General features: G+C 39.4%; 1 protein-coding gene across 3 annotated transcripts in view; it reads right to left on the reverse strand.

Annotated features, from left to right (window-relative positions):
• Positions 1 to 288: 288 nt before the first annotated feature.
• The window catches only part of AIMP1 (aminoacyl tRNA synthetase complex interacting multifunctional protein 1), a 66,989-nt gene continuing 45,369 nt past the window's right edge, over positions 289 to 21,908 (reverse strand). For all 3 annotated transcript variants that reach the window (XM_045018240.1, XM_045018238.1, XM_045018239.1), the window contains 2 exons: positions 17,518 to 17,686; positions 289 to 528 (listed from right to left, as the gene is read on the reverse strand). In XM_045018240.1, coding sequence (XP_044874175.1) covers positions 362 to 528; positions 17,518 to 17,686 — 336 coding nt within the window. In that variant the 3' untranslated portion in view covers positions 289 to 361. The remainder of the gene's footprint in view (positions 529 to 17,517; positions 17,687 to 21,908) is intronic.

Raw genomic sequence — 21,908 nt, forward strand, 5'->3', positions numbered from 1 at the left:
GTGGACCATGGGCCGCAGGTTGAGAACCACTGGTTTGGAGTGCAGAGTACTTCTCCATCCCTTTCTAAACTAAGCTCAAATATCCTCAGAATCTGCACCCCATATTCTACTGAAATAGGCTCAAGCATTTAATATACCTAGTTAATAACTGTGCACATTATTTAATTTGTCTAATCTGCAAAGTGAACAAGGTGAATGAGTGCATTTTGAAAATGTCAGTCACACATTCATACTTTTGGAGAAGAAGAGATAAAAGAAAAATGAATCAGTCAAGCCTTGGGGGGTTTATATTCATGTCTTTATTGTGCTTGCACTGCTTTCCATTTAAGCCTCTGAACAGTTTCTCGGTAATTAGTTTTATTTATTTGATTCCACTGCTGGCCATGGTCTGAGCCCTGCAGACCCCCTTCCCCTTCACTTCAAATGGAACTCCTTTGTATGTAGCAATGCATTGGTCATTAGTATGAAGGTCAGGTTGAATCTGCTCCCACATCTTCTTCTTGGGATTAAGTTCCTTCTCAGGTTCTCCTGTTTAAATAAAATAAAATAAAATTAAACAAACAAACAGCAGACATGAAACAAAAGGAAGAGTATGGGCTGTATATACATGCGAGAGAGTGTAGTAACATTTTACTTTGAGAATTTATTCAAAGTGATATTGGTTGCCAAAAAATTGTCACTTCATCAAGCCTCAGAGTGAAAATTGTCAAGATCATAAATCTTAATTGTATTTTTTGGGTTATTTTCTGATCCTTACTTGACAGTACTGTAGGTCCCTAGAGAAGAATATGTATTATAGCTAGCTATATAAAATTATCACGAGGTAACATTGTGTCAGCATTGGGATTACAAAGGAAAAATGGGGGAAAAGTTTTTATTTAATGATTTTGAGATATGTCAGAAACACAAAGTAAATATTGAACATAGGAACACATTGTCTAGGCAGGCTTAGGCTCATCTACAGCACTGGGCAGTGAAGTTTTATATATCTGTTTTAGACAGTGTAGGCATATGAAATTTGTGCTGAGTAAATGTGAAAGGCACCCAGACAATCTACAACTGTGGAGGGTGAGAGAAAGATGGTCCTGTAATTAGAGTGCTACCCTGGGACTTAAGAGACCTATGTTCAATTCACTTCTCTACTACAGACTTCCTGTGTGTCCTTGGACAAGTCACATCTTTATGTCTCATCTCCCCATCTGTAAAATGGGGAAACAGTACTCCCACACAGATGTTGTGAGGATAAATAGTTAAAGATTGTGAGATAAAGGGGGCCATGCAAGTACCTAACTAGCTTTTTTCAACTACTTGTGTGGAAATGCTGCAAACAACTAAAGGATGAATAGTGGAACAAAAAAAAATAAATGTTATATCTGTTCCAAAATATTCCTCCTGTTTGCATTTCTTGCCTGACAATTTTAAAAAATGACAAGGAAATAAAAAAATTAACCTGAATAAATTCCTCTGCTGCCAGTTTAAAGACGATTTATATTGAATGAACTGCTGTGTGCCAACATCATCTTTCATGATATAAATAAAGCATAAAAATCAATTCGTTGTACCATTTATTTTCCTTTGCAAAGACCAAATGGATTTCAGATCTCCTAAAGTAAAACAAGACTCCGTCATTTAGCCACAATGCCTTGGGGTGTTTTTAACCCTTTTTATGAGATTCATGTTAGTAGACTGACGAGCACAAGGGAAATTATAAACACTTCCACTGGGTTAGGGCCCAGTTTAATAATAGATAGCCTCCAGGGGAATTAATGCCATTTCACTGTCAATATTTCAACTTGCTAAGAGACTCAATTCAGCCCAATTATTGCACATACAATTCAAATGTTATGTTTCAAAATTCACAGCACATATATACTTTATGGGGAAAAAATTATATCCCCAAAAGGTAGCACAATAGCTATTGTGCTAGGAACCAACATGACTCATCAACAAGCTGTGCTCTCCTTAAGTGATCAGAGGGGTAGCCGTGTTAGTCTGGAGCTGTAAAAAGCAACAAAGAGTCCTGTGGCACCTTATAGACCAGGGGTCGGCAACCTATGGCATGCGAGCCAATTTTTAATGGCACACTGCGGCCGCCGCTGGCCCCGCTCAGCCCACTGCCCAACGCCGGAAGAAGTTAGGTACCCACTGTATGTGGGCCGGGCTGGGACCCTAGACTGGCAGTGGGCTGAGTGGGACCGGCAGCCGGGACCCTGGCTGGCAGGAGCCAGCGGATGGAACCCCAGACCGGCAGCGGGCTGAGCTGCTTGGCCTGCTGGTCTGGGGTCCTGGCCGCCGGCCCCACTCAGCTCGCCACCAGTCTGGGGTTCTGGTCACAGGCCCCGCTCACGCCACTGCCGGTTTGGGGGTTCTGGCTGCCAGACTCTTGCCAGCTGGGGTCCCGGCCGCAGGCCCCACTCAGCCTGCTGCTGGCCTAGGTGAACGGAACCCCAGACCAGCAGCGGGCTGAGCAGGCCGGCGGCGTAAGATCAGCATTTTAATTTAATTTTAAATGAAGCTTCTTAAACATTTTTAAAACCTTGTTTACTTTACATACAACAGTAGTTTAGTTATATATAGACTTATAGAGAGAGACCTTCTAAAAAAATGTTAAAATGTATTACTGTCACGCAAAACCTTAAATTAAAGTGAATAAATGAAGACTCGGCACACCACTTCTGAAAGGTTGCCAACCCCTGTTATAGACTAACAGAAGCATTGGAGCATAAGCTTTCATGGGTGAATACCCACTTCGTCAGATGTATCTGGGTATTCACCCATGAAAGCTTATGCTTCAATACTTCTGTTAGTCTATAAGGTGCCACAGAACTCTATCACCTAATGCAATGAGGTTCTCTTCCCTGACTGGTTAACCAACAGGTCTATTCTTAATATTAGCCAATAACAGCTACATACTACTTAGTTGTGATGGTGAGATAAAGGCAAACACAATTATCTTGCATGTGCAATAAGGTTCTTACTGGCTTATATGAGGAACATTCATTAAGCAAGAGAAGAATAACAGAGGGCCCCAAAATGCTTAAGGAAGGGAAAAAACAAGCCATTGTCCTCAGATGGATGAGTGGACACCTGCCATTCCAACTCTGCCAGCTAATTTTTGTCGTTTAGACACTTCAGAAGACTGGGTGCTCAGCTCGTGTACCCTTGTTGATAGTTATAAAGAAAAGTTACTTCAGCCTGGCTCTGACTCTAACTTCCATAGCTTTTTTTTTTTTTTTTTAATTATTAAATGGGCTTCCAGTGCAGGCCAACTTCTCTGTTGAATAGGTTGGCCTGTGACACTGCCAAGATTCAATGCACCAGTCAGAAATTATTTCTCACAAATGGAGCGCTTAATTACGTCAATGTCTTAACACTTGCAGAACTAATTGTATGCTTTAAATAAAAAAAAAAATCTAGAACACTATCCTGTACTACATTCACAAAAAGTCATTCCTTTATACCAAAATGGATATATACCAACTAATAGTTATTAAGTAGAATAGCTGCTAAACAACTGTACTGTTCAGAAGGTGAAATCTACCTTGTTCCCCCCTTCCCCAAATATTACAACAAGCAAATGAATTTTTCAAAGATAAACTAAAATCTGACTTTTATTACACAAACACTTTCTGGATCTTATTAAGAGTATCTTTGGAATCCCAAGTTGAGCTCTCCTGGGATCTGTGGTGAGCTTGTATTAGATTAGCAGAGGCACCACTTTTAAACATTACCAGAGCCTCTCCCGTACCCTGCCGCTTTGCATCCCTTTCTCTCATAAGACAAATAATCCTCTGAAAGGATATCTAAAAATAAAATGGAGTAAATTATGGCCACAATGATTTTCCCAGCCTCTTCTCATGGATGTGAAACATGCTGAATCTGCCAAAGAACCAAATGAAATGTATCAAACTGTACAAGTGCTATCAAAGTATTAAAAACCTAAGATAAAAATAATAATGCCACCTACTGCTCTTTAGCAAGCAGTCTGTATCATTATCCCCAATTTAGAGTTAGGGAAACTGAGGCACATAAAATGAATTTAACTTGCCCAAGATCACCCAGCAGTGAGTGGCAGGGCCAGGAACAGAATCCAGGGCTTCTGATTGCCAGTTGAGTGTTCTGTTCACTAGGCAACATACCACAAAAGAGAAGCCAGTTGGCCATGCACTGTAATTGTGGTAGATAGATCTTTCCATCTCACCACAGCTCAGTGATTTGCATTAAAATCTATCTTAGAGTTTTATAATGCTGCCATCATCACAGCACCTAGGTACAAAGAAGGTAAGGAAAATGTGATTCAGTACCTCGAAGCAATTTAACAGAAATATACATTAATTTACCACTGGGGAAAAAATGTAGGACTGAAGACAGAGCTTACAACAATGGTGTTAGTTTCTTATCACTGGGAGAGGTAACTGAGCAAAAAGTGGAAAGCATCCAAACACCAAATTTTGATTAAAGGAAGTTGTTTATACAGACTATCCACTGCACAGCAGGTTTAGAATAATCTGAATTTCTCTTGTAACTGGTTAACCATCAATTGAAACATGAACCGTTTTAGACCAAAATTAGTATTTTAACCATAAATCTCAAGTGACAAATTTGTGGTTGCTGCAGCATTTCTCCACCCTATTTTTTTTAAAGCTTCTATTGTACTGTTACAGAGAAGGGAGGATTTTACTGCAAATTGTGTAACTATTAAAAATGGCTGTGTGTGTGAAGTGGGGTGGAGGAGAAGGGCGTGTCTGTATGTGTGTCGAATCATTTGCTATGACCTTCATCAAGCAGGTGATTTCACTAAAGTAGAATGTAAACTTTATGAAGTTCTTAATACGAAAAAGACCCCTTTCAAAGTTGCAATTTCTTGTGGTTTTGGGTATGAAAAGTGTAAGAGTACTTTCTCATTTTTGTGAAGTAAAATTTAATTACAGTTGTTAATAGCAATTGCATAGCCCAACGTCCCTTAGCAAGATATTCTCTAAAAATACAGAAAGAGGGGAATTTGAGGAAATTCTCCAGTTTCTGCAGGGAAAAAAAAATTGTAAGTTGTAAATGTTGTTATATCGGAAATGGCTAATGTTCATGACAACTAAAATGAACATGGAAAGTTACCCAGTGCCCTCCCAAAAGACTCCCCTTCACCATATACAGTATCAGTCTGTTATTTTTAAACATGAGTCCACTCTGCTTGACTTGGGACAGCTGGGTCTGCTTTGGGGTTGCTTTTTTGTTGTTGCCGCTGCTGCTACACAAGCTTTCAGTCTTCAAATTAAAATCAGACCCAGCTGTCCTTTCTATTTTAATTTCAGTGACTCAAACTGAATGTTCGTGGTTTAAATTACTCACTTAAAATCTATCAGTGTTTAAAATTATTATTACTAGTCTTGGAAATTAAACTGAATTTGAAATAAATAATGTCAATTCCATATTCCTGATACTGCTATTGTTGAACTGCTTGGTTAGCTTTGCTTTTAAGAAAGCAGCAACTAAGCCAACCTTGAGACTTTGGTATACAAAAGCCAAGTAGGAAACATCTCCCGTTAATTTTAATGAGAACTGAATTTAACCCTCCTAGTCAGCTTTTGAATATCTCAACAAAAAATTCTTTCCAAACTCAAGATATTTCATTTTAAAAACAGTTGAGGTTTGAAAAAGAGTACAAGAAAATCTGCAAAATCACTTAATTGCTTGGACATAAATAAGGAGATAAGTTATATCAACTTGGGTCTTTTTTTTTTTAATCCAAGTGACTAACAATTGGCAACCTTCACATTTTAGGTTATAAAGACAGTCTTTAAAATTTAGGTTCAGCACATACATTGTGTGTAAATTACAGTTTTGAACAGCTGCTAATTATTGCCATTAGACAATGAATTTAAAACAGCAAAGAATTCAGAGCTGATTTTATCAATAATGCAAGATGACACTGGGTTAGGGAACCTTCTTAAAAGTAGTAAAATCCATCAGGAATTAACTGATGTCTGAAACAGTCACACATGTACAAGCAACTATCACGTTGATAAAGACAAAGCAATCAACTGCTGAATAATCCCCAGCACTCATTTAGAATGATCAAAGATTGAACATTGCATAAGAATAACCAAACACAATGTAAGCAATCTTCTAATGACCAGAGTAGTGGTTCTCAATCACACGTACATGTACTCCTAGGGATACGTAGAGGTCTTCCAGGGGGTACATCAACTCATCTAGATATTTGTCTAGTTTTAGAACAGGCTACATAAAAAGCACTAGTGAAGTCAGTATAAACTAAAATTTCATATGACTTGTTTATACTGTTCATATACTATGCACTGAAATGCAAGTACAATATTTATATTCCAATTGATTTATTTTATAATTATATGGTAAACATGAGAAAGTAAGTAATTTTTCAATAACAGTGTGCTGTGACATTTTTGTATTTTTATGCCTTATTTTGTGAGCAAGTAGTTTTTAAGTGAAATGAAACTTGGGTATGCAAGACAAATCAGACTCCTGTAATAGGTACAGTAGTCTGGAAAGGTTGAGAGCCACTGGACCAGAGGACTCAAAGGACCAGCCCTTCACTGCTTGAGAAATTAAAATCTAGTAATGGTTGAACCTGACTGAATTTTTTAGCACAGGGATCGACAATGTTTGGCATGTGGCCTGGTAGGGTAAGCCCCCTGGCGAGCTGGGCCAGTTTGTTTACCTGCTGCGTCCACAGGTTCGGCCTATCGTGGTTCCCACTGGCTGCGGTTCACCGTTCCAAGCCAACGGGGGCTGTGGGAAGTGGTGGCCAGCACATCCTTCGGCCCGCGCCGCTTCCCGCAGCGCCCATTGGCCTGGAGTGGCGAACTGTGGCCAGTGGGAGCCGTGATAGGCCGAACCTGTGGACGCAGCAGGTAAACAAACCGGCCCAGTCCGCCAGGGGGCTTACCCTGGCGGGCTGCGTGCCAAATGTTGCCCATCCCTGTTTTAGCACAAAAGAGGCAGTCAAAACTGTATGCACAAATATATGATAGTATGACTAATTAGCCTCCAACATCTGGTAATTTGTTTAGCCACTGCTAACAATGTGACCCAAAAGTTGGGACAGTGCCTCAGTCAATGGGCCATTAGAAACAACTCTGATAAGACTGTTCACCAGTCATCAGGGTTCTGGCAGATTAAAACTTTGGTGGCTAAAGACAATGGGGAGAAAAGCTGGTATGATAATGTCAGGCTCTCAGGCCTGGTCTACATTACAGAGTTAAGTCAATGTAAGGCTGCTTACGTGACCTAACTCTAACATCTACACTAAAACATAGCTCCCACCTATGTAACTCGCCCACTACACCGACTTAATAACTTCACCTCTGCAAGGGGTGAAGTGATTAGGTGGATGTAGTTAGGCTGATGCAGCGTCAGTATAGACACCGTGCTGCTTACATCAATTGTTGCGGCCTTTCAGAAGCCATCCCACATTGTCCCACGCTGACAGTTAAATCAGAGCAAGCGCTCCTGGGGAGGATGCATACTGACAACTCAAGGACTGTAGTCATTGGTAAGCTGGAGCCCATTCACACCAGTTCGCAAGAACCGGTTGTTAAATTTAGAAGCCGGTGTAGAACCAGTTATTAAAGGGGCTGGCGGGTGACTGTCCTGTCCAGCCCACCTGAGCTCCCAGCTGGGGAGGCTCCCCAGCCCGCTCACAGAGCCCCAGTGAGCCTGCCGCTTTAAGCAGCATGGTAAGGGGGCCGACCCTGGGAAGAGGGGTTGGATAAGGGGCAGGGAGCAGCTGGAGGGGGTGGAGGTTCTGGGGGGCGGTCAGGGGACAGGGGGGTTGGGTAGTTCCGGGGGTCTTTTGGGGTGGTGGTGGATGGGGTTGGGGCAGTCAGGGGACAGGGAGCAGGGCGAGTTGGGAAGGGTGTGGGGTTCTGGGGGGCAGTTGGGGGGGGGTCTTGGGAGGGGGTGGTCAGGGGACAAGGAGCGGGGGGGGGGTTTGATGAGTTGCGGGTTCTGAGAGGGGTACTCAGGGGTGGGGGAGAGATAGGCACATGGGGCTTGTACTCACCGCACGGTTCCCTACCGGGTCTTTGGTGGCACTCAGGCGGCGGGGGCCGGGGGTCTTCACTCCCTCTGGGTGAAGGACCTGCCGCCAAAATGCTGCCAAAAACCCGGAGTGAGTGAAGACCCCCCCCCCCACACACACACACACACACCGCTGAAGTGCCGCCGAGGACCCGGTAGGGAACCAGTTATTAGGATTTTGGGAGTTCATTATTGAGCGTAGTGTGAACATAGATTCATTGACTCTAGGCCTGGAAGGGACCTCGAGAGGTCATCAAGTCCAGTCCCCTGCCCTCATGTTTTGCATTTGTACATTTTAGTTATTTTCCTAAAGAAAGGTTGATTCTCATTAGATAGTTACGATTATAATATGTTGATTGACAACTAAAAGAGCCTTTACACTAAATTTGGTGCTTCCTTTTGCAAAAGTGATTTAATTTTGACTTAATTTTGTAGTGCAGACTTGCCCTCACTGAATCAGACTTACCTAATGCTTCAGAACAAACCTTCCATCATGGTAGGCAGGATCAGTGAAAAAGTACATGCCTGTCTTTGTGTGTTTCACAGGTATTTTTTTTTTACTGTGATTAAATCAGCACTCTCTCCCTTGTCCTACTTCTTCATCCCTAAAAATGAACCTAGTGAAATGTACTAAATTACATCTGTTTTGCATTTAAATTTTATGTGACATCTTGCAAGTTATTTACTCTTAAACAACAAAACGAACCTTCCATGCTATATATTATTTACACTTAGGCTTGGAAGGATTAGACTTTTTAATGGTAAATGTCAATTTCACAATACACACAACCTGAGGAAAAATATTGCCATTGATGATGTTTGAAATTTATAGGTAGGCAAAATGCTGCTTGAGAACTTGAATTTGATTTGAGGACACAGACTTTGTTGACGTGATATGTAGACAATTTGTGTTTTAATGGTTATAAAGCTTAAACTTTTTAAATCTTAACATATGCTGTCATTAAATAATTATTGTCTCCCCCTTCCCCCCCAGTCTGATCCCTCAATCTCCCACAACTGTGAAAATTTAAATGGACAAAATCTGAAAACTTAGAACACAATTTTTCAGAACTGAAAATTTAAAAATCAATAAAAATAGAAAAAAGCTTAAAAATAAACATTTATAATATCCATCAAAATTTTAGCTTATTTATACTGTATGAATGCATGATTCCTTCCATCTTGTGTGCTGCTTTATAGCAATTACCTTATTGCGATTTATAAATACACTTGATTCTTGCTAAAAACTGACTGTCATGTAGAAGTGTTTCTTTCACAACTAGCAAAAGAATATCTTTTATATCAAGTTGGCTTGCTCTAGCCTTTCCTCATATTTATTTATCTGTTTTGTATGTTTTCATATGTAATGATTGGTTCTATTCTAGAACGTCTATTTTGTGCTGTTAAGAATGAATGGTGTTATCCTCAAAAACCGTTATTGGCTTTGTCTTGTAGCTACCAGTTTTTCTGAACATTTTTTTTTCCCTCGTTGGTGCTTTAGAAAGTAGTTGCTATATTCTTTAGCTAAAATGGATATCTCCAGAAGTCAATTTTTTAAAAATAAAATGGTTGTAAAAATCTTCATTTGGCATTATCAAAGCTCCCCAGATGTCTCTGGCTTCCTATCAGAAGGAATTGGTTGTAACGCATACCAAACGCTCTATCATAGACTGCAGGCCATAGGTTTAGTTCTAAAGTACAACTTTCACACTACATTTAATTTATAATACAGCTTTTGTGAAACAGAATGGTCAATGGAATATCAATATGCACCAACACCTGGGAACAATTTTATAACAAAGGCGGACACAACTGACTCTCACTAGGAAAAGACGTTTGGAAATCTAATGATGGATTAAAGGTTTCCTTAAAAGTAATTCTAACTGTTTTGCTACAGAAGTGCCCCATTAGGCAGGTGGCTTGATGTGAACGAACAGACAGGATGCAATGTAACAGAGCTCCGTAGCGCTGTGATAATTTTCCTCATTTTCAAATGTCAGTTCTGATAAATTATTTTTGATTTACGAGTTTGGACTCAACATAAAATATGACATGACAAAGAGCAACTCAAGGCTGACCCCTCAAATCTGTCAGCAGGATTACCACAAGCATAAGGGAATTTGAAATTTTTTGGAAACAATGGGTAATAAAGATAATGCAGCTAATGCAGGAGTCAACCCAAGGGAGACACTTTTCACCCATTTAATTTAAAAAATAAAATCACTACTTTAGTAGCTTTAGCAAGAAGACATAATGTGGGACAGTTCCAGGTTAAATGTTTACTGTTTTGATCACTGTTCTTAAGAGATAGCTAACAGTGTAATATGCAGCTCACAAAGGACATCGGTAGGATCACATTCTCACTAAGGATAATCTGTAGGAGGGGAAGTTTAGAAGGATATGATTTTAAAATCTCTTTAAAATTAGAGATAGGCTCCAGTGTAGCCCATGGTGAAAGAAATTACCAGCCATAACACCAATGTATTTCCAACTACAATTCTGATTCATACTATGTGAACCAGTATTTCTATAATTTAACATTGGGGATGGAAAACATTTACATGGGTACAATTTGGGTGGATTAGGAATGGGGAAAAAAGGTCACATGAATCATACTTGTGTGCCCCAGAAATTTTTACTTTTGTATTTTGGTTCAATCTATCATTCTTTTACCAAACAAATGTTGATGATAGTGAAGGACAAAAAAAACTGTTGCAGGATGTAAGGCCAATGAAGGGGCACCATTTACAACTGGGTTGGCAGGGTTCTTCCAACTTTCCGCCTCCCTAACCCTTACTACCTTTGTAGACACATGGCGTCCTATCAGAAGGAAGCTGTTGTAAAACATATAAAGCCTTCTATCATAGGCTGCAGGCCCGAGGTTTAGAACTATTTAATTTATAATACAGCTTTCCAGAAAGAGACTATGTCAATAGAATATCAATATGCATGAACACCCGATTTTTGGTTTGGACTCAGCATAAAATATGCTTAAGAGAAAGAGTAAGTCAAGGCTGACCCTCATGATGCTGTCACTAGGATTTTCACAATAGCAAAGATTATTCTGCAGCTTGTGCTACCCACTGCATGTCCATTAGAACTGATAGCATAAAGGAGTTTGAACATTTTTTGGAAACAATGAGCAATAAAGAACACATATATGTTTCTATAATTTAACATTGGGGATGGAAAACATTTACATGGGTACAATTTGGGTGGATTAGGAATGGGGAAAAAAGGTCACATGATTCACAACAATGTGTTTCTCCAACAGCTTTTTTTTTTTGAAGGCAGATAATTTCAGTGTTTTGCACTCTTCAAGTCTGCCTATTAAATAGATTGACATAATTAAATAGCACATTTTCTAACAGAATGAATCACCACACTGGGAAAATGTCAAATCAAGAGGAATCCAAGATCTGAAAAAAAGAATGTTGGAAAGAATGTCCAACAGAATGACTTAAAATGACTTAAAATGTTTCATCTGAGGGATTCCCTTGATTTCACAAAATAACTGGCTGCTTATTTTGTAGATAAAATAAAAAGTGGTTAATATATGGCAACTTTGTTTTCTTTCCAGTTTTGGCATTTATTGATGAGTTAATTTTGTTTAAGATTATGAACTATTTTTCATGGTACGTAAGTGTGCACATCTCTTATGATATATTTGTAATGACTAGCTCTGTTTATATTTTGAGACTGCCATGTAACCATTTTCTTTAGAAATTCTTTACCCTTCAAACACAAAACACTTGAACAGCAGATTTGGGGTGCAGTTGATCAGTACTATGAGGTAAAGGAAACTGTGAAGACAAAAGTCATTTTTATTATTGGAGATTTCTGGATTTTAATTCCCGTAGTGGGGACCCTCCTTCCAGATGGTGCTGGGGTTGCCTCTCGCACTGAGGTTGCCTCTCCGGGGGAGGGAACTACAGTTTCTAGGAAAAGGCAGGTGTTAGTAATGGGAGATTCGATTATTAGAAATATAGATAGCTGGGTCTGTGATGACCGGGAGAACCGTATGGTGACTTGCCTGCCTGGTGCGAAGATTGCGGATCTCTCGAGGCATCTAGATAGACTTATGTGTAGTGCTGGGGAGGAGCCGGTGGTCGTGGTACATGTAGGTACCAATGACATAGGGAAGGGTAGGAGAGATGTCCTGGAAGCCAAATTTAGGCTGCTAGGGAAGAGACTGAAATCCAGGACCTCTATGGTGGCATTTTCAGAAATGCTCCCAGTTCCACGCGCAGGGCCAGGTAGGCAGGCAGAGCTTCAGAGTCTCAATGCGTGGATGAGACGATGGTGTAGAGAGGAGGGGTTCACGTTCATTAGGAACTGGGGAAACTTCTGGGATGGGAGGAGCCTATACAGGAGAGATGGGCTCCACCTAAACCAAAGTGGAACCAGACTGCTGGCACTAAACATTAAAAAGGTTGTAGAGCAGTTTTTAAACTAGGAGATGGGGGAAAGCCGACTGCTGCAGAGGAGCGTGTGGATCGGACACAGACTTCTCCTAGGGGAGAGTCTGATGATAGAGAATCTCCAGGTTATAGTCAGGAGCAGAGGAATGAGAAGTATAATGTAAGGGCCGGATCAGATGATAAACAGTCACATAAAAAAGAATCTGGCACATCAGAAAAAGGCAGGCTAATAAACAGGGACAAGTTTTTAAAGTTCTTGTACACAAATGCCAGAAGTCTAAATAATAAGATGGGTGAACTAGAGTGCCTTGTGATAAAGGAGGATATAGATATAATAGGCATCACAGAAACCTGGTGGACTGAGAGCAATCAATGGGACACAATCATTCGGGGGTACAAAATATATCGGAAGGACAGAACAGGCCGTGCGGGGGGAGGAGTGGCACTATATGTTAAAGAAAGTGTAGATTCAAATGAAGTAAAAATCTTAAGCGAATCCACAGGTTCCATAGAGTCTCTATGGATAGAAATTTCATGCTCTAGTAAAAATATAACAGTAGGGATCTATTATCGACCACCTGACCAGGACAGTAATAGTGATGATGAAATGCTAAGGGAAATTAGAGAGGCTATCAAAATTAAGAACCCAATAATAGTGGGGGATTTCAATTATCCCCATATTGACTGGGAACATTTCACTTCAGGACGAAATGCAGAGATAAAATTTCTCGATACTTTAAATGACTGCTTCATGGAGCAGCTGGTACGGGAACCCACAAGGGGAGAGGCGACTCTAGATTTAATCCTGAGTGGAGCGCAGGAGCTGGTCCAAGAGGTAACTGTAGCAGGACCGCTTGGAAATAGTGACCATAATACAATAGCATTCAACATCCCTGTGGTGGGAAGAACATCTCAACTGCCCAACACTGTGGCCTTTAATTTAAAAAGGGGGAACTATACAAAAATGAGGGGGTTAGTTAGACAAAAGTTAAAAGGTACAGTGACTAAAGTGAAATCCCTGCAAGTTGCGTGGGCCCTTTTTAAAGACACCATAATAGAGGCCCAACTTCAATGTATACCCCAAATTAAGAAAAACAGTAAAAGAACTAAAAAAGAGCCACCGTGGCTTAACAACCATGTAAAAGAAGCAGTGAGAGATAAAAAGACTTCCTTTAAAAAGTGGAAGTCAAATCCTAGTGAGGCAAATAGAAAGGAGCACAAACACTGCCAACTTAAGTGCAAGAGTGTAATAAGAAAAGCCAAAGAGGAGTTTGAAGAACGGCTAGCCAAAAACTCCAAAGGTAATAACAAAATGTTTTTTAAGTACATCAGAAGCAGGAAGCCTGCTAAACAACCAGTGGGGCCCCTTGACGATCAAAATTCAAAAGGAGCGCTTAAAGATGATAAAGTCATTGCGGAGAAACTAAATAGATTCTTTGCTTCAGTCTTCACGGCTGAGGATGTTAGGGAGATTCCCAAACCTGAGCTGGCTTTTGTAGGTGACAAATCTGAGGAACTGTCACAGATTGAAGTGTCACTAGAGGAGGTTTTGGAATTAATTGATAAACTCAACATTAACAAGTCACCGGGACCAGATGGCATTCACCCAAGAGTTCTGAAAGAACTCAAATGTGAAGTTGCGGAACTATTAACTAAGGTTTGTAACCTGTCCTTTAAATCGGCTTCGGTACCCAATGACTGGAGTTAGCTAATGTAACGCCAATATTTAAAAAGGGCTCTAGGGGTGATCCCGGCAATTACAGACCGGTAAGTCTAACGTCGGTACCGGGCAAATTAGTTGAAACAATAGTAAAGAATAAAATTGTCAGACACATAGAAAAACATAAACTCTTGAGCAATAGTCAACATGGTTTCTGTAAAGGGAAATCGTGTCTTACTAATCTATTAGAGTTCTTTGAAGGGGTCAACAAACATGTGAACAAGGGGGATCCGGTGGACATAGTGTAATTGGATTTCCAGAAAGCCTTTGACAAGGTCCCTCACCAAAGGCTCTTATGTAAATTAAGCTGTCATGGGATAAAAGGAAAGGTCCTTTCATGGATTGAGAACTGGTTAAAGGACAGGGAACAAAGGGTAGGAATTAATGGTAAATTCTCAGAATGGAGAGGGGTAACTAGTGGTGTTTCCCAAGGGTCAGTCCTAGGACCAATCCTATTCAATTTATTCATAAATGATCTGAAGAAAGGGGTAAACAGTGAGGTGGCAAAGTTTGCAGATGATACTAAACTGCTCAAGATAGTTAAGACAAAAGCAGATTGTGAAGAACTTCAAAAAGATCTCACAAAACTAAGTGATTGGGCAACAAAATGGCAAATGAAATTTAATGTGGATAAATGTAAAGTAATGCACATTGGAAAAAATAACCCCAACTATACATACAACATGATGGGGGCTAATTTAGCTACAACGAGTCAGGAAAAAGATCTTGGAGTTATCGTGGATAGTTCTCTGAAGATGTCCACGCAGTGTGCAGAGGCGGTCAAAAAAGCAAACAGGATGTTAGGAATCATTAAAAAGGGGATAGAGAATAAGACTGAGAATATATTATTGCCCTTATATAAATCCATGGTACGCCCACATCTCGAATACTGTGTACAGATGTGGTCTCCTCACCTCAAAAAAGATATTCTAGCACTAGAAAAGGTTCAGAAAAGAGCAACTAAAATGATTAGGGGTTTAGAGAGGGTCCCATATGAGGAAAGATTAAAGAGGCTAGGACTCTTCAGTTTGGAAAAGAGAAGACTAAGGGGGGATATGATAGAGGTATATAAAATCATGAGTGATGTTGAGAAAGTGGATAAGGAAAAGTTATTTACTTATTCCCATAATACAAGAACTAGAGGTCACCAAATGAAATTAATAGGCAGCAGGTTTAAAACAAATAAAAGGAAGTTCTTCTTCACGCAGCGCACAGTCAACTTGTGGAACTCCTTACCTGAGGAGGTTGTGAAGGCTAGGACTATAACAATGTTTAAAAGGGGACTGGATAAATTCATGGTGGCTAAGTCCATAAATGGCTATTAGCCAGGATGGGTAAGAATGGTGTCCCTAGCCTCTGTTCGTCAGAGGATGGAGATGGATGGCAGGAGAGAGATCACTTGATCATTGCCTGTTAGGTTCACTCCCTCAGGGGCACCTGGCGTTGGCCACTGTCGGTAGACAGATACTGGGCTAGATGGACCTCTGGTCTGACCCGGTACGGCCTTTCTTATGTTCTTATGTAATCTACAGTGCATGTGATATATCTTAAGCAATAAAATGGTATATCTTAAATATATAAAACTAAAAAAGAAAAAAGTGCTGCAATACTTATTTCCTCTTTAAACAGGATATTATTTTTAATACATTCTGAATTACAGCAATAGAGGTACAGCAGCTAAGTCTTAATAAAATGTGCATTTCATCTATTTGAAAAGCACTAGTGCAGAGACTAGTAATATGCCATCCAAAATATTTTTTGTACCGGAAGATTACATTAAGAAGTATGTATATAAAGGGTATTCTGTGGAGATAAGTATTCAAGAAGCAGCGTGTCCTGCCTTTTCAGTAGTGTGTCAAGTATGGCACTACTGAAAAGTGCCAGAGAGATGATAGCTTACATTTAAAAAAAAGGCTGCTATGTGCATGTGAGATAAACACAAACACATAGCAACCCAATTTTAAGCAACAGTTATTGTAGGAATGAATCAGACAATATTGACACATACACATCTATCTGGATGATCATTTTCAGAAGATGACAACTTGTGCTTGACAGTGGATGGCTCCGGGAATCGATAATGAACTGTGGAGCTCATCACTGCCGGTCTGGGGTTAAGCTGATCCCATGACATGGAGCAGGGGTTCTCAAACTGGGGGTAGGGAGTTGCAAGATTATTACAGGGGGGTCGCAAGCTGTTAGCCTCCACCCCAAACCCTGCTTTGCCTCTAGCATTTATAATGGTGTGAAATATATTAAAAAGCGTTTTTAATTTATAAGGGGGGGTCGCACTCAGAGGCTTGCTATGTGAAAGGGGTCACCAGCACAAAAGTTTGAGAACCACTGACATGGAGGTTATAAGCTCCACTACCACAAACAATAATTTGGCGTTTTGGTTGATAGAGTCAACAGAGAGGCCCAGAAAAGAAGTGGAAACTGAATATCCCTCATCTTCAAGTGGTGGGTTTGACAGAATTGTGATGAGACACCTGGGTGGAGAAACATTCAGTACCACTACCTGTGTAATGTTTATCTGTGAGCAACTAGAAGACAATAACTATACCATACTGGGCTGTCAGTACAGCACCTTTCACAAAATCTACACTCACTTTACCTGTTTGGAGGCTAGAGGGATCTTTCTCCCCATCAGGATACAAATTAGCAAGACCAGGTTTGATTCTATCATAGCAAACTGTCATTTTCAGAATTAAAAAAACATTTAAAAAAATGTAAAAACATAACCAAATACAACATGTTTATTGGAGCCAAAGATGATTTGAAGAACGCAATGTTCAAAACTTTTCTTCAAAATTCACCTTAGAAACAGATGTTTCCCAGAAAACATTGTGCATATATTTATGAGGTGAAGGATGCAGAATTGGGAGTCAGGAAACCTTGGTTCTATTACTAAGTCTGGTGCTGACTTATTATGTGACCTTGGGCAAGTCACTTAGCCTGTCTATGCCTCCATGCCTCCATTTGCAAAATGGAAATATTGAAAATTACCACGTTCATAAAGAGAGCTATGGATGAAAATGCACAATGTGTTAGGTATGATAGTTATTATTTCTCCCACAATCCCCAATTTTTGGCTTTCAGTTAGATACTTTAATCCTTCTTTATGCTATGTATTCACAGAATACTAGAGTATTCTTATAAAAATATGAATTCTTCACACGCCTGTAATTTAAATCAGAAATTTAACTCAATTTATAATACTTGTTGTATAATCAGCTCCAACTGAGAGACCACTATGACACTGATATGCAAGTTCCTGGCTACGCATTGTTCCCCATTTCCCCAAAAATACTTATTGCTTACCAGGAAAACCTTCAAAAGTGATTCTCTCTCCAGGAACAGCCCCACTGGGGGGAGCAAGGATCTCAATCTTCTCTGGTGAGCTGGCACACATCACCATTGCTTGAGATACCACTCCCCTCATCTTTGCAGGCTTCAGGTTACAGAGTAATACTACCATCCGGTTCTGCATCTGCACAAAAAAGAATAGACATTCATTTAAAAAAAAATTGTAAGGAAATTAAGTTAGGGTTTTGGAAGTTATTTTATTACAGAAAAAAGAGGATTATGAGGGAGAAAGCTTAATACATGTAATATGCATATATACAGTAGACTGCATATTGCTTGTGTACATGTAAATATGCTAACAACAATAATACACAAGAAATAATTACCACTCTATAAGCCTTTTTAGGCTGTCAATAAAAGCCAGGAAACAGACAATTAAGGACGAAATGTTCCAGGCTGTCCTCCAGCACCTAAACACAACAGGGTACAATAGGAAAGCCTCTAAGGTTGAGCCTCGATGTGCCAAAATATTAGATAATACATATTTTACTCATTTGCCATGCTTCTGTTGTTTTGGGTCACAACTTTAGGCCATCTTTAGTACAGTGCACTTAGCAGAGGAATTTTCTTTAAAAAAAACCCTACTACAAACTAAAGTTAGTATATAAAAAAGAAAAAATGTATAATAAAAATGTTTAGGTGGTTTAAATTTCAGGATGCAGATTGGGCTGAATAGGAATGTATGGCACAGATGTAAATACCAAAGACAATTTTTTGAGCAACTGAAAATGGCGGTATGTACTGCACACAGCAACTTGCTCATTTAAAACACTTGTATTTTTATAGACTCATAGACTTTAAGGTCAGAAGGGACCATTATGATCATCTAGTCTGACCTCCTGCACAATGCAGGCCACAGAATCCCACCCATCCACTTCTATAACAAACCCCTAGCCTATGTCTGAGTTATCGAAGTCCCCAAATTGCGGTTTGAAGACCTCAAGCTGCAGAGAATCCTCCAGAAAGTGACCCGTGCCCCATGTTGCAGAGGAAGGCGAAAAACCTCCAGGGCCTCTGCCAATCTGTCCTGGAGGAAAATTCCTTCCCGACCCAAATATGGCGATCATTTAAACCCTGAGCATGTGGGCAAGACTCACCAGCCAGCACCCAGGAAAGAATTCTCTGTAGTAACTCAGATCCCAACCCCTCTAACATCCCATCACAGACCACTGGGCATACTTACCTGCTGATAATCAAAGATCAATTGCCAAATTAATTGCCAAAATTAGGCTATCCCATCATACCATCCCCTCCATAAATTTATCAAGCTTAGTCTTAAAGCCAGATATGTCTTTTGCCCCCACTACTCCCCTTGGAAGGCTGTTCCAGAACTTCACTCCTCTAATGGTTATAAACCTTCGTCTAATTACAAGTCTAAACTTCCTAATGTCCAGTTTATATCCATTTGTTCTTGTGTCCACATTGGTACTAAGCTTAAATAATTCCTCTCCTTCCCTAATATTAATCCCTCTGATATATTTATAAAGAGCAATCATATCCCCCCTCAACCTTCTTTTGGTTAGGCTAAACAAGCCAAGCTCTTTCAGTCTCCTTTCATAAGACAGGTTTTCCATTCCTCGGATCATCCTAGTAGCCCGTCTCTGAACCTGTTCCAGTTTGAATTCATCCTTCTTAAACATGGGAGACCAGAACTGCACACAGTATTCCAGATGAGGTCTCACCAGTGCCTTATATAACGGTACTAACACCTCCTTATCTTTGCTGGAAATACCTCGCCTGATGCATCCTAAAACCGCATTCGCTTTTTTTACGGCCATATCACATTGGCAGCTCATAGTCATCCTGTGATCAACCACCACTCCGAGGTCCTTCTCCTCCTCTGTTACTTCCAACTGATGCGTCCCCAATTTATAACTAAAATTCTTGTTATTAATCCCTAAATGCATGACCTTGCACTTTTCACTATTAAATTTCATTCTATTACTATTACTCCAGTTTACAAGGATATCCAGATCTTCCTGTATGATATCCCGGTCCTTCTCTGTGTTAGCAATACCTCCCAGCTTTGTGACATCCGCAAACTTTATTAGCACATTCCCGCTTTTTGTGCCAAGGTCAGTAATAAAAAGGTTAAATAAAATTGGTCCCAAAACTGATCCCTGAGGAACTCCACTAGTAACCTCCTTCCAGCCTGTCTGTACTGGGCTATCTTGATTATCACTTCAAAAGTTTTTTTTCCTTACTTAATTGGCCTCTAAGAGTTGGTAAGACAACTCCCACCTTTTCATGCTCTCTGTATGTGTGTGTATGTATATATATATATATATATATATATATATATATATATCCTCAATATTATGTTCCATTCTATGCATCTGAAGAAGTGGGCTGTAGCCCACGAAAGCTTATGCTCAAATAAATTTGCTAGTCTCTAAGGTGCCACAAGTACTCCTGTTCTTTTTGCGGATACAGACTAACACGGCTGCTACTCTGAAACCTGTAAATAATGAGAGTAAGCACTGCAACCAGACCCCATTAGAGAATATTTTGCCCTAGAAAATTTTTTTAAGTTGATTAAAATTGAAGCAGAACATTTTTAAACAAAACAAACATGTCTTCAAATTTGCCCTATCCCATAAGAAATTGTTCTCAGATTGAGATTTTTGTATATTAACAAATTTTTAAAGCAACACCACATGACTCCTTTTGAATTGAATAAAATTTACACATGTGCAACATTCTGAATATTTAAGAGAAAATTTAACAAAAATCAATTTTTCTTAGCATTAAGATACAAATCCCTGAAAACAAGAAGGAATAATGGAAAATAGACAATTTAAATATATTCTTGATATTATACATCTACTGTGTACATACAGTACATTTTGCAGGTGATAGTTGTATATTTTAAGCCACTGCTATGAAAGTAAATCCCCCAAAACATATGATGATGTAGAATGTCAGTGGTTCTATTTTGTTTTAAATATTTGAAATGCAAATATCTGAGATAGCCTGGTGCTGAAAGCTGCATAACTGAGATAGACAGATATACAGAATAAAAGGGACAGTGCAATAGTTTTATGCTCTTTATTCATGCTTGGTTTTGACTGATTACAAAAACAATCCTGGGATAGACAGTGTAGCCTTTAACACTGAAGGTGACGCAGTGCAGAAACAAATGGAAATATGTTGTGGATGTGTATAGGCACATTTAGATTGAAACAAAATGGAAATGGGAAGGGTTTTGAATTACCTTCTTCATATACCCTCTCAGTGGCTGTGGTGGGTGATCAGAGAGCTTTCATATTATTTATATTCTGAAGAGTTCATGAATAATGTTTCTAGGTACAATGGTACAGGTTAGAAAAGGATGTGTGCACTTGTAAAACTTTAAATATCCAGATGGTTTTCTTCCATTAATGTTTCCAGTGAAGTCAAACTAGTATCCTTTTCTGACTGGCTAAGTCTCTACTTTTCCAAATGTTTCTCATTATATTATTTTCTTATATTGTAACACATGTGACGATGATTCAGAGGAACTTTAAAGAATGGGCATGAAGACATTAACAAAACTAAACATTTTCTGGATACACACAAGAAGATGCTTGTTTTATGTGCCTCACATTCCAGTAAACACAGGGGTAGGCAACCTATGGCATGCGTGCCAAAGGTGGCACGTGAGCTGATTTTCGGTGGCATTCACACTGCCTGGGTCCTGGCCACCGGTCCGGGGGGCTCTGCATTTTAATTTAATTTTAAATGAAGCTTCTTAAACATTTTGAAACCTTATTTACTTTACATACAACAATAGTTTAGTTATATATTATAGACTTATAGAAAGAGACCTTCTAAAAAGGTTAAAATGTATTACTGGCACGCAAAACCTTAAATTAGAGTGCATAAATGAAGACTTGGCACACCATTTCTGAAAGGTTGCCGACCCCTGAGTTAACATCTCAGGGCTTCAGGATGCCTAACACACATTTTTTAAACATGTACATGTGTGTTGTTTATGCAGCTTACACTTAAGCTTACACTTGTTACAGGTATGACAGAAGAACTTGGAAAATGTCTTTCTGTAGACTTTTAAAAAAAAATTACTTCTTCACTACAATATCAGAAACAGTATTATTTGAAAGTGAGCATTACCATAAAATTTGCTTTTACTTTAAATAACTTTAAAATATTCCTTTTTTAAGTGTTTGCTAGATGTTTCCAATTCTAATATAAAAAGTGAGTTCTGGAAAAGATCTAATTATTTTAAATGTCCTTGTGTCTGGTATATAGTTTAGAAGGCCCAAGATAAAACCTCAGATCCAAATACCCAGGAAATCTTTAAAGATGGGAAATTGGTGACCAATATCTCTATAACAGACAAATCCAGA

The sequence above is a fragment of the Mauremys mutica genome, chromosome 5 (genome assembly GCF_020497125.1).
Source record: "Mauremys mutica isolate MM-2020 ecotype Southern chromosome 5, ASM2049712v1, whole genome shotgun sequence".
Classification (NCBI taxonomy): Eukaryota; Metazoa; Chordata; order Testudines; family Geoemydidae; genus Mauremys; species Mauremys mutica.